This window comes from Anas acuta, chromosome 4 (genome assembly GCF_963932015.1).
Source record: "Anas acuta chromosome 4, bAnaAcu1.1, whole genome shotgun sequence".
NCBI lineage: Eukaryota > Metazoa > Chordata > Aves > Anseriformes > Anatidae > Anas > Anas acuta.
Genome location: NC_088982.1, coordinates 57,202,912 through 57,216,290, shown reverse-complemented (window position 1 = coordinate 57,216,290; position 13,379 = coordinate 57,202,912). Strand labels below are relative to the sequence as shown.

General features: G+C 35.6%; 1 protein-coding gene across 7 annotated transcripts in view; it reads left to right on the top strand.

Moving 5' to 3' along the window:
- FAT1 (FAT atypical cadherin 1) overlaps positions 1-13,379 on the top strand; it is a 109,606-nt gene that overhangs the window by 68,722 nt on the left and 27,505 nt on the right. For all 7 annotated transcript variants that reach the window (XR_011096312.1, XM_068681451.1, XM_068681449.1 and 4 more), the window contains 4 exons: positions 4,917-5,192; positions 5,408-5,618; positions 7,691-11,758; positions 12,402-12,598. Coding sequence is in view for 6 of the 7 variants with exons in the window: in XM_068681451.1 (XP_068537552.1) it covers positions 4,917-5,192; positions 5,408-5,618; positions 7,691-11,758; positions 12,402-12,598 (4,752 nt within the window). In the remaining variant the exon portion in view is untranslated. The remainder of the gene's footprint in view (positions 1-4,916; positions 5,193-5,407; positions 5,619-7,690; positions 11,759-12,401; positions 12,599-13,379) is intronic.

Sequence of the window (13,379 nt, the reverse complement as noted above, 5' to 3'; positions counted from 1 at the left end):
GTAAACAATTTAACAGGCCTTGATTAACAGCATACTAAGTAATTTTATAATTCAACTTGAAAAAGCTAATGACATTTTCAAGATATTGGGAAGGAAGACGAGACACAAGAAACATCGATCTCATTGTGTACAAGTAGTGTATTGAATCTGACTTTAAACTAGAAGGCTTTTGCTGGCCTTGGGCCCTTAACATCTGTAGAGCATTTGACTCTTTCAGGACTTCAGTTAAATAGCTTTTTTGAAAAATACAGCAGCAGTAGGCGTGGAGGCTATTAGAATTTTGTGCACATCTAAATGCCAAATGCATGATGCAAAATAAGGACAAGCAAATTCCAGGCCTACAGAAGTGGTGTTTGACAAATTATATTAGAGATGACTAGGAAGGATTATAATTTGAAAAGCAAATCAGTGTACTAATGTTTTCAGATTATTATGTTTTGGTCTTAAATAGAAAAGGTTATTCACAAGATACAAGAAGCAATATACGAACTATTGAGTCACTTTTTGAAAACAAATAAATAAAAGTCCTGTTTTGAGCTATACTACTTCCAGTCCTTGCTATGACTATCAATTCTTTTCATTAGAAGTAACACTTGAAATGATGTAAAGCTAATTGCAGCATTTTACCTATTGCTGTGCTTTGCAGAATATTTAATGTTGCTTTGTGCAAAATTTATATGGACATTATGCTTTGGGGTTGACTTAGGAATGAAGGATAGAATGTTCTTCATTGATTAAATGTGCATTTTTGCTTGTGATCACCACTCTGCTCCACAGAGGCATAAAGGAAACAGAATGCATTTTTATTATCTCCGGATAATAAAACTTTTTGTTTATGAACATGAATATAAACATGTCAAAGTAACTATAATATTATTATGAATGAAGAGAGGAGATTTAAAACTCAACAAGAATTCAGCAAATGAAAAATTAGTTTAAAACAATCCAAAAGAACATAATTTTTAAACATTACACACTGTGTTTTGCCAGTGACACATATCTACTCTATAACATACTAATAATCAATGCATTCCTATGCAAATTTCAGTTTCACCTGCTATTTAAGTAATTCATTTCAAGTTCTTCCCCTAAGTAATCCTGGTTTGCTTTGTTCTCTTTCTGTATCACCAGACTGTATTGTTCTCTGAGAGATCTGTGAGGAGAGAAAAATTGTGCAATCCAGCCCTTACATAGCCCTGCAGAGTCAGTCAAGTCTCTTCAGTTCCACACTGCTTCATTTCAGAGATCACATTATGGTCTATTAATGTCAAACTTTTCTATTGTGTGCCTCTTCACAAAGAAACTTCTTTCTTAAGTGATAATACTCATATAATTCATTTGAATCTTTAAATAATTTCATTGAAAATTTGCAGAATTGTCTTTTATTATACATTTTACTTTAGAGTAGCACAAACTCTTCATGTAGTTACTTTGTTCTCAAGCACACAAACCCATCTCATAGTGTGTGTCTTTAATAACTGAGAGTGCAATTTTACTTTTGTGTTCTGTTGCCTCATATTTAATGTGAAGGCCTTAACAGTTTACATGACAATTTGGTCTTTTCACATTTGAAAGGAAATTGCACATCTAGCATCTGTCACTTAGCATCATCAAGAATATCTGTCTTGAAAGTAGGGTTTCCTTAGTCTATTAGTTCCTTAGACCAAGACTTTAGATTGGAGGGAAGCCCTGGAGCTCATCTAGTTAAGCCTAGTGGCTCAAAGCAGAGCAAGCTGTAAAGTTGGATCAAGTTGTTCAAGGACTTGTCCAGCACCTGAGATGACAGGGCTTCCACCTCTTTATAGAATTATTCCAGTTGGAAAAGACCTCTAAGATCATCTAGTCCAACCTTTAGCCTAATACTGACAAGTCCACCACTAAACCATGTTTCTAATTTCTATATCTGCACATTTCTTGAAGACCTCCAGGGATGGTGACTCAGCCACTTCCCTTGACAGCCTGTTCTAATGCCACATAACCCTTGCAGTAAAGAAATTTATCTTAATATCCAACCTAAAGCTTATCTTCTTTGGACATATTTTTATGTCAGTGTTAGGCAACCCTTCTTGAAAATTTTTATTTTTATCTTATGTCTACTTGTAATTTCCCTTATTGAAGCTTGTCAGTGTTGCTTCTTGTTCTTTCACTGTGCACCTCTTAGAAGTCTGAATTTTAACAGCCTTTAACTGTTTTCTTTTCAGTTTGTCAAGATCCGTTTTGCTCAGCAGGGCTCAAAACTATAGTGGATCTACAGTCCCACAAGCAAGTGCTAAGTAGAGGGGAGTAATTCCTTTCCTCCTGCCTGCTGATCCCCTTATTCAAGCAGCCCAGCATGTGGTTAGCCTTCCTTACTGCAAGAGTGCACTTGGATTCATGTTACGCTTGTCCATCAGATAGGCATAAAGTAACAAATCAGTGAGTGAGAAATGAATCCTAAAGTGTGTAGATAAAAGACCTTTCCAGCTGAGTCAAATATGAACTCTGAATTTTAGGTACATTTAAAATGATTACAGTTATAGATCAGATTGTGTATTTGCAGTTGTGTTTACCAGTATTCAGAAAAGCTGCATGCCTGAGCAAGTAATTTGACAAGTAATTTGAATACCTGAGCAAGCCACTCATAATGACTGAGTCATTGTGTTAATTCCTTAGCAATATGTCTGTTAATAATACAATTAATTGGCATCACAGTCACTACATTTCAGGTATTTCATTTAGTACTTTGCACAATTTTTTGGGTGCTGTGTTCTAGAAATTCTGTTTTCCTGCACTGGTTTTGTGTAGTTCCAGCAGCACAAATGGCCACGTCTTCCACTCTGCAGATTGATCTAACACAGTTGCTCTGGAGTTGCATTCCCCCTCACCACCAAGTTTCACCATAGTTTCCATGTTTTCTTATCTGGAGAGGAATACACATGAACTTAAATAATGATTTTGATTTAGATTCATCAAAATTTACACTTTATCTTTTCACTCACTGTTTTTCTGAGTCTGAACTTAATAATCTGCTAGAAGGTGGGAATTGAATAAAAAGTTGTTGAGGTGTACTGATTTTGAAAGCACATTATCTGTGTACGAATTGTGTTGTATATGGTCTCCTAAGCTTTTATTTATACAATGTGTACTAGTCTAGTTTGATTTATATTGAGGTTGGGGTTTTCTGCTTTTTCATTTGTTAGTCATCTTCATTTGGTTTCATTTTTTATTTTCTTGAGTGTGAGTATTCAATGTGCAGGTATATATTTTACTAAACTACTATGGAAGTGACTGTACTGGACCATTCAGAATTTGATATCAGTTCTTCTTCCAGAATGCATTAAAATGTATTTTATTTATACAGAATTTAAAAAAAAAAAAAAAAAAAAAAAAAAAAAAAAAAGGAGAGAGAGAACTTTTTTTTTTTGTGTTGCTCTAATAATGATAATCTAAAAAATTGCATACGTAAGGTCATATTCTCTTCATTCTTGCTGTTCATTTTCCAGTTGAATTTGTTAATGAATATAACTTTGACCTAAAAGACCTCCTGGATAACCTACCATTAATTTTCTCTCTACTGGAAATCAGTATTTTTTCTTTTTATTTTCTATCTGTAAGTAGTTTCTAATCAATGAGAAAAGAAGCCAAACTCCTTAGTTTCCATAGCAACCTCTTGCGAGGGATTTTATTGATGTGCCAAAGAATTGGTTATTTTCTATTTCTTCTGTTTTCTGAGAATTCTAGTAGGTTGTGGGAGGCAGCATTTTCCTATAAAAAGCGGTGATAGTTTGTATTTGTCACAGGAGGCTGTTTCAAACACTGAAGAATGTGCCGTATAATGGATTATGTCTCACTGATCTGGAACGCCTATGAGTAAAATATTTAGAGGGCTGTGCTTGTGGCTGCAGATACCAGTGTGCACACACGTGTACATGCACATGCCCCTGCTGCCTGGCAGTGGAGCTCAGTATTATTAGCAGTGCATGTTACATTAGGAGCATTGCCATCTATTTGTTGTTCCTCTGCAATTCAGCAGAATCTGTGTGTGGTTCTCATCTTGTCTTGCTGATTTTTTTATTTCATTTAGCAGCTTATTCCAGTCCCACTGCTTTACCAGTATCACATTTGTATTTTGTTTTGCGTAGGATCATGCTCCCTGTTCTTCTTAGTAAATGGGACTGAAGCAGAATTGTAATTTAGCACAGGCTTCCTTTGTTTTAATTGCTTTTTTATATTTCCTGGTGACCTTGTTTACCCACAGGTTGTTTTGTGGTTTCAAATAAACTTACAACTTCTTTTTTTTATTCCTTGTGTAGCATTTTATTCTATATCTAACTCTTAAGACTGCACACTTGCCCTCTTCAACTCTCTTATATTACATTTTATGTGCTTGTCTATCCTTTTTTTATTTGAGGGCAATTATTGAAAATAGTCTTTCTGGTAACAATTATTTCAGCTAGCAGAGTGGGTGACATCCCAGTTTTTGGGAAGACCATTGTATTTTATAATACAGAGTTACCCAAAAATTACACAACCACTTCTGTCTTTGTATTCCCAGATTCTCACTTCAATTCATGAGGCTATACTGTAGTGCCTGCAGGGTTTGGTGCAAGACTTTGTTACTTATATGCAGCTATCTTTTTGCTGTTACTTAGAATAAAATCCTTCAAATCTTCTTAGAAACTCTTTTTGACTTTAAGGAAGGTGAGGCAGATTTGGATTTAGTGAGTCCCTTTTTTCCTCTACCTGTTCCCTATACCTGTCTCTCCTTCTCTGAAAAAAGAAGAAAAAAATAATAATAAAAAAAAATGCTTCTGGAATTTGCTTCTGGAATGCTTCTGAAAAAATGCCACTGGAATTGTATTAGCATTATGATCTAATTTTCATCTTTGCTTCCCAAATATGATCAATGTTTTTCCCTCCCTATTGTATCATTTCAGGTGTACGTCAAAGTTATAGACACAAATAACCACAGGCCTCAGTTTTCTGCATCAAAATATGAAATTGTTATACCTGAGGACACTGTACCAGAGACAGAAATTTTGCAAGTCAGTGCCACGGACAGAGATGAGAAGAATAAACTCATTTATACTATGCAGGGCAGCACAGATCCCATCAGTCTTAAAAAATTCCGTCTGGACCCTGGAACTGGATCTCTTTATACTTCAGAGAAACTGGATCATGAGACCATGAACCAGCATATTCTCACAGTAATGGTAAATAAGCACAATATTTGTTCTGTATCCTATAAAAGTTTTTTTCATTAATTTCTTTTTAATTTGTCCCCATAATACAAACATTCATTGATTTGTGTGTTTAATTTGTATGCAGGCTTTGTCTCTGGTACAGAATGAAGGTTGAATTATTACTAATGTTTGATAAACTTCAGAGTTATTAGTGATAATTACTAGTGTTATGCTAATTGTTTCAGGTTCGAGATCAAGATGTTCCTGTAAAGCGCAACTATGCTAGGATTGTCATTAATGTTAGTGACACGAATGACCATGCTCCATGGTTCACCAGCTCTTCTTATGAAGGACGGGTATATGAGTCAGCAGCTATTGGATCAGCAGTGCTCCAAGTTACAGCATTAGATAAGGACAAAGGGAAAAATGCTGAAATTGTGTATTCTATTGAATCAGGTATGTTGACATTCTTACATCTTAGTTCTTGCATCTTTCTAAAATGTTATTTGATGATACTTATGATATCCATATGCTTCTGCAGAAATAACCACTGAATTGTCACAATTGAAGTTAAACTTTCTGATACAAGTAGCAGGGAAGGGCTTGCTTTGCAGGGTTCCCTCTAGCTGATTTTAAATCACGATTGCTATTCTCGTTCAATAAAATATTTAAGAATTCCTTTAATAGCCAGTCAATTTACCATAGAGAGTCCTTCAGATCATAGACCAGAGAAGAGTGTTAGGTGCAGCTACTTATTTTTTACTTCGTAATGTCTTCCTGAATATGCTTATAACAATGACGTTCTAATGACAGTGATTTCGAATGGTGTGAATATGGGATGGCACTGATTGAGTTCACTTAGCATGCAGAAGTGAGTTTTGGTTTGGCCCATGAAATCTAGGTACAAGCCTACTATAACTAAGGTCCTGAACTATTTAGGCACTATGCCTGAAAAAAAAGTTATTTATATTTCATTAACTATGTGCTGTATGACCTTCAATCTAGAAAGTGATTTAAAATAAAAGTCCCAGTCACAAGCATAAGAAATTGCATTTTAAACAGAACAGTAGGTAAAATTTGTTCAGTTACAGTTGCATGCAAGGTGTTATGCACAAGTGTTTATTCTTGTTTGACATAAGTTATTTTGTAAAGGTATGTAAATTGTAAGCATTATTCATTTCTTCCTCCAAAATGTTATTTTGTTTTGAAAACACATTTAAATACTATTAAAATGAAGCTGCAATTATAATTGTTTGAACAAGCAGAATATATTTGATAAAATTCTTAAAATATGTTTTTTTTTCTGTTATTTGTAAAAAATACTACTTTTTTGCTAGGCAGGACACTAATGTTCGTGAAACTTTCCATTTTGCTAGTTTAGTAGTTCTTGTTTTATCAATGCCAAAACATTGTAAGAAAAATATGTGTATGCACACTGTCTAAAATTAAGTTAAACCCTGTTCTCTTCATTTCTTCTAGCTTTTTATAGGAGTAAATGTAAGACTTAGGTTAGGTTATTTTATAGGGCCGGGAGGTTAAAGCATTATAATTGATGTTCTAAGCTTATGGAAGGAACATTCCTTAAATGTTTGTAATTACTGTTTAGATTTGTAATGGGATATTCTAAGAATGCCACTGTGTTTAGAGCCTCCACGTAAAAAAAAAAAAAAAAAAAGACCAACAATCTTTTGCCTACTTGTATGCATAACTCAGAAGTTCTTAAAATTTTTTTCCATGCTGAGAGCATGGCTTTAGTAACATAAATTTTAAGGAAGTAAAATGTTAAAACTCACTGTATTTAGTACATGAGCTGAATATTGTGTGCTGTGTGTTCTTTTTATTTGGAAGTATAAAGAAAACAAATGTTTATCAAGTGGCAGCTGGCAATAATTAGCAGGTAGTATTATTTTTTTCCCTAATACTTCATCACAAGGAATAACTTGCCTATGTATTAATATGAAATTAGAAATGCAACTTTTGATACAGTTCAGAAAGATTAATTTTGAAGCAGTGCTTTAATGCTTAAACAATTAACATGATGACAATTAACGTATCATTAAAACATTTCAATTTTTCAGAACAGTCTAGTTATTTTAGATCATGAAATTTAACTTGTGTTCCACTAATGTTAATTTATGAACATAATTTTTTCAACTTCAGTAGATACTTAAGTGGGCTTATGCACAAACTCAGTTACGAAGATAATTTAAAGAAAATAAATAATTTATAATGTGGAAATTTGCAGAGTACTTGCCATCTTTTGAGTTGTTTTTGTTTTGTTTTGTTTTTAATGGAAAATATTTTGCATTTATTTTCAAGTCTTGGATAGCTCTACTAACTTTTTATGGTTCCGCAAATAAACTTAGAATTAGTGCGAGCTCTTCATTACAGAAAACTTTGAGAGCTTACGAATGATTGTTAAACAAAATTGTCTTTATTTTCTCTGTCTGTTTTAGTACATGGCCAAATAAACTTTTGTTTTTTTAATTTGTATATACCTTTATCTTAATTTTCTTTTTTTCTCATAGGCAATATTGGAAATTCCTTCTTTATAGATCCCATCTTGGGTATGATTAAAATTGCAAAGGAATTAGATCGTAGTAACCAGGAAGAATACAACTTGATAGTAAAAGCTACAGACAAAGGAGATCCTCCAATGAGTGAAGTGACATCTGTGCGCATATTTGTTACAGTTTCTGACAATGCCTCACCAAAATTCACAGCCAAAGAATATTCTACAGAAATTAGTGAAAGTGCCAGCATTGGCAGTTTTGTTGGAATGGTTACAGCATACAGTCAGTCTTCAGTCATTTATGAAATAAAGGATGGTAATATAGGTGATGCCTTTGCTATCAACCCCAACTCAGGCGTCATTGTTTCTCAGAAGATTCTTGATTTTGAAACTTTGCCCATTTACACATTGACTGTGCAGGGAACAAACATGGCTGGCTTGTCCACTAATGCAACTGTTTTGGTCCATCTTCGCGATGAGAATGACAATACACCAATTTTTATGCAGGCTGAATATACAGGACTCATCAGTGAATCAGCTTCAATTAACAGTGTGGTTCTAACTGACAAGAATGTCCCATTAGTAATTCGAGCTACAGATGCTGATAAAGAATCAAATGCTTTGCTTGTTTATCAAATTGTTGAACCATCTGTCCGCAAGTATTTTGCCATTGATTCTAGCACTGGTGCCGTTCGAACAGTAATGAGTCTGGACTACGAGGAGACAAACATTTTCCACTTTTCAGTTCAAGTACATGATATGGGGATACCACGTTTATATGCAGAATATGCAGCTAATGTTACTATTTATGTAATTGACATCAATGATTGTCCTCCTGTGTTTTCAAGAGAGTTGTATGAGGCATCCATTTTGGTTCCAACCTATAAAGGCGTGAAAGTCATCAGCGTAAATGCCACTGATGCTGATTCAGGCATTTTTTCACAATTAATTTATTCCATTATCGATGGCAACATTGGAGAAAAATTTGCAATAAACCCTAAGACTGGAGATATAACAGTACAAAATACAACTCAGTTACGAAGCAGATATGAATTAACAGTGAGAGCATCTGATGGCAGATTTGCAAGCACTGCATCTGTAAAAATTAATGTGAAAGAAAGCAAGACAAGCCAGCTGAAATTCACACAGAGTTCTTACTCTGCAACAGTGCAGGAGAATTCCACCGAGGCAAAAACAATAGCTGTGGTTACTGCTATAGGGAATCAAATAAATGAGCCTTTGTTTTACCATATTCTAAATCCAGACAGCAGATTTAAAATAAGCCCAACTTCAGGAGTCCTTTCAACAACAGGAATACCGTTTGATCGTGAACAGCAAGAATCTTTTGATGTGGTCATAGAAGTGACAGAGGAACATAAACCATCAGTTGTTGCACATATTGTAGTTAAAGTGACAGTGGAAGATGTAAATGATAACGCTCCGTTTTTTGTTAATCTTCCGTATTATGCTGTTGTTAAAGTAGATGCTGAAGTAGGCCATGTTGTTCGACGTGTCACTGCTGTAGACAAAGATACAGGCAGAAATGGAGAGGTACATTACTATCTTAAAGAACATCATGAACATTTCCAAATTGATCCAACTGGTGAAATCTCACTGAAGAAGAAGTTTGAACCAGACACACTAAATAAAGAGTACCTGATCACAGTAGTGGCAAAAGATGGAGGAGAACCTGCTTTTTCTGCTGAAGTTATAGTCCCAATTACAGTTATGAATAAAGCTATGCCAGTTTTTGAAAAGCCTTTCTACAGTGCAGAGATACCAGAAAACATTCAGCTCCATAGTCCTGTTGTACATGTACAAGCAATCAGCCCAGAAGGACTTAAAGTGTTTTACAGCATCACAGATGGAGATCCTTTCAATCAATTCACTATCAACTTCAACACTGGAGTTATAAATGTCGTTGCCCCTCTTGACTTCGAATCTCATCCAGCCTACAAGCTGAGTATTCGGGCAACAGACTCTCTAACTGGGGCACATGCTGATGTGTTTGTAGACATAATAGTGGAAGACATCAATGATAATCCTCCTGTGTTTGCAGAGCAGTCTTACACTGCAACCCTTTCTGAGGCATCTGTCATTGGAACATCTGTTGTACAAGTGAGCGCTACAGATGCTGATTCTGGAACAAATAGGGGGATTTCCTATCATTTGGTTGAGGATAACAGTGAAAGTCATGACTACTTCCACATAGACAGCAGCACTGGACTCATTCTCACAGCAAGAACTTTGGACTATGAAAAAATTCAGCAACACAAGTTACTAATAAGGGCAATAGATGGTGGCATGCTGCCCTTGAGCAGTGACACTATTGTAACTGTTGATATAACTGATCTCAATGACAACCCCCCTCTTTTTAACCAATTGCTTTATGAAGCTAAAATTAGTGAACTGGCTCCCCGTGGACATTTTGTGACATGTGTGCAAGCCTCAGATGCAGATAGTTCAGATGTTGACAAGCTGGAGTACTCCATTCTGACAGGCAATGACCAAAAGAATTTTGTAATTAATAGTAAAACTGGCATTATCACTGTCTCAAACCTACGCAGACAGACGCTAAAGTCACATTACAATCTTAATGTGTCTGTTTCTGATGGGGTTTTCAGAAGTTCAGCCCAAGTTCATATAACTGTAACCAGTGCCAATATGCACAGCCCTGTTTTCAGCCAGAATGAGTATGAGGTTGAACTAGCTGAAAATGCTCCATTGCATACTTTGGTGACTGAAGTTAAAGCAACAGATGAAGATTCTGGTACTTATGGCCACATCACTTACCACATTGTAAATGACTTTGCCAAAGATAGGTTTTATACAAATGAGAGAGGGCAAATATTTACCTCTGAAAAGCTTGACCGTGAAACACAAGCAGAAAAAGTTATTGCCATTAGTTTAATGGCCAAAGATTCAGGAGGAAAAGTCGCTTTCTGTACAGTCAATGTAATACTTACAGATGACAATGATAATGCTCCTCAATTCCGAGCAACAGAGTATGAAGTAAATATTGGATCTGATGTTCCACGGGGTACTTCTGTCATTAAAATCTGGGCTTCTGATGCTGATGAGGGTACAAATGCAGATATCACATATGCTATTGAAGCAGAGTCTGAAAATGTTAAAGAGAATTTAGAAATTGATTCATTGTCTGGTATCATTACTACAAAAGAAAGCTTAATTGGATTAGAAAATGAGTTTCTAACCTTCTTTGTTAGAGCAGTCGATGGTGGATCCCCCCAGAAAGAGTCAGTTGTTCCTGTCTATGTTAGAATACTACCACCAGAAGTGCCTCTTCCAAAATTTTCAGAACCGTTTTATTCTTACACCGTTTCCGAGGACATTCCAATTGGAACTGAGATAGATGTTATCAAAGCGGAGCATAATCAGACTTTGGTATATAGTCTGATTAAAGGAAACACTCCTGAAAGCAATAGAGATGATTTTTTTGTGATTGACCGACAGACTGGAAGGTTGAAACTTGAGAAGAATCTTGATCATGAAACAACTAAGTGGTACCAATTCTCAGTGCTAGCACAGTATACAAATGAAGATTATAATGTTGTTTCCACAGTAGAGGTAAGCATTCAGGTAAAAGATGCAAATGATAACAAACCAGTTTTGGAGTCTAATCCATACGAAGCATTCATCGTAGAAAACATGCCAGCTGGAACAAGAGTCATCCAAGTTAAAGGCACTGACTCAGATTCAGGACTCAATGGGCAGGTCACTTACAGCTTAGATCCTTCTCAAGAACTGGACATTATAGAGTCTTTTACCATAAACATGGAAACTGGCTGGATTACGACTCTCAAAGAACTTGACCATGAGAAGCGAGACAAATACAAAATAACAGTGGTTGCATCTGATCGGGGTGAAAAAATTCAGCTGTCTTCTATGGCTGTGGTTGAAGTTACTGTTACAGATGTGAATGACAATCCTCCACGCTTTACTGCAGAGATATATAAAGGAACAGTCAGTGAGGATGACCCTCCTGGTGGAGTAATTGCCATCTTAAGTACAACCGATGCTGATACAGAAGAAGCCAATAGACAAGTCTCTTACTACATTACAGGTAACTCTTTTTGAGTAATGTCAGAATAATCATTTGAGTAGTCCTGGAATGAAGTGCGGTATAACTTAATCCTTCAAATTATTGAAGAACACTGGAAATCATGTAGCTGCAGAGAAAGAATGTGTGTGTCTTAAAATGAAATAAGGACTTTGGGGGGGTGGGAGGGGAGGGGAAGAAGAGTTTTAGAAAACAGGTCTTTGACTTTCTCTTTGGCATGTGCTTTGCTTAACATGCTTTCCTAATTTTTTTGTTTGCTTCCTATATATCACATTTTATTAAGAAATATAGATTTACACTAAAATCAATGATGCAGTTAAACAAGGAATCCAAGAAATATTGTAAAATAAGTATTGCTTTCCAGTGGAGTATTCTAATGTTATTCTTTCTGTGTAAGTGTCTTATGATGTTATCTATAATGCTACATGAATTTCTATATTGATTTTTATAGATCCTATTGGCAGCAGTTGGGTTTGTTGTATGAGCCATCTACTGACTATATCTACCTGAAAAATGAAGCTCTTTCCATATAAAGCCACAGAAAGTGGCTGCTTGATTGCATTTGGATTTTTTCTTTCAAAAACTATGTTGATGGAGCAACATTCTCCCTCTTGTCTTTAATTAAATGCTTCTTTTCATATTTTAGGAGGTGATCCCTTGGGACAGTTTGCTGTTGAAAATATACAGAATGAATGGAAAGTCTATGTGAAAAAGCCCCTGGACAGGGAAGAAAAGGACAATTATCTTCTAAATATTACAGCAACTGATGGGACATTTGCAACTAGAGCTGTGGTGGAGGTTAAAGTCCTTGATGCCAATGATAATAGTCCTGTTTGTGAAAAGGTAGGCACAGTCTTCTATCTTCCGCGTCCAGCTGCTTCTGTAGGTAAAATGTAAGCACACTTTAGCTGAAACTGCTTCTCAGGAGTTCTCAGGATACAAACAGGTATACGTTTTATGCTGGTAACAGAGCTTTGGACTACTAAGATACTGGACTAGTACTGCTGTCAAAGAAAGCAATGGACAAGTTTCTGTTTAAAAAAAAAAAAAAGCAAACAACAACAATTCATTGATACAATTTTAACACTTACTGGGTGTTAAAAGAGTACGAGGAGTATTTTAGTTCATTTCTCCTGTGTTAGTGCATGCTTTCCCAAATATGAATTGCTCTAAGCTACTGCCATTATAGGTTACATGCTCTTTTTTCTGAAGGAAGCAAAGCCAAAGAAAGCCACATACCATCACTTAGTTGATGTATTTGTGATAAGAGTAGACGAGCTGAAAAGACTGGAATGTTTTCCTGCAGATGCACTCAGCAACATCAAAAATCTGTAATCCATAAACGTTTTCTTTTTACTAAGCTATCTACTTTACCACATTTGATAGTCTGCAAAAACAGATATGAAAGGTGGAGAATGGGAAAATGAGGAAAAAAACAAAACAAAACAAACACAAGAAGGGGGAAGTATGACTACATTATAAGAAACGCCTAGATTTTCATAGCTTTTTTTTTTAGCATGCTTGGATTCTTCATAGCTGTCTTGTTGAGCACAGATTTGATGTTACTGGGTAGAAAGACAAAATCTTTTCTTGTCCTAGGAAGGATCAAGTATACAGTGACTGA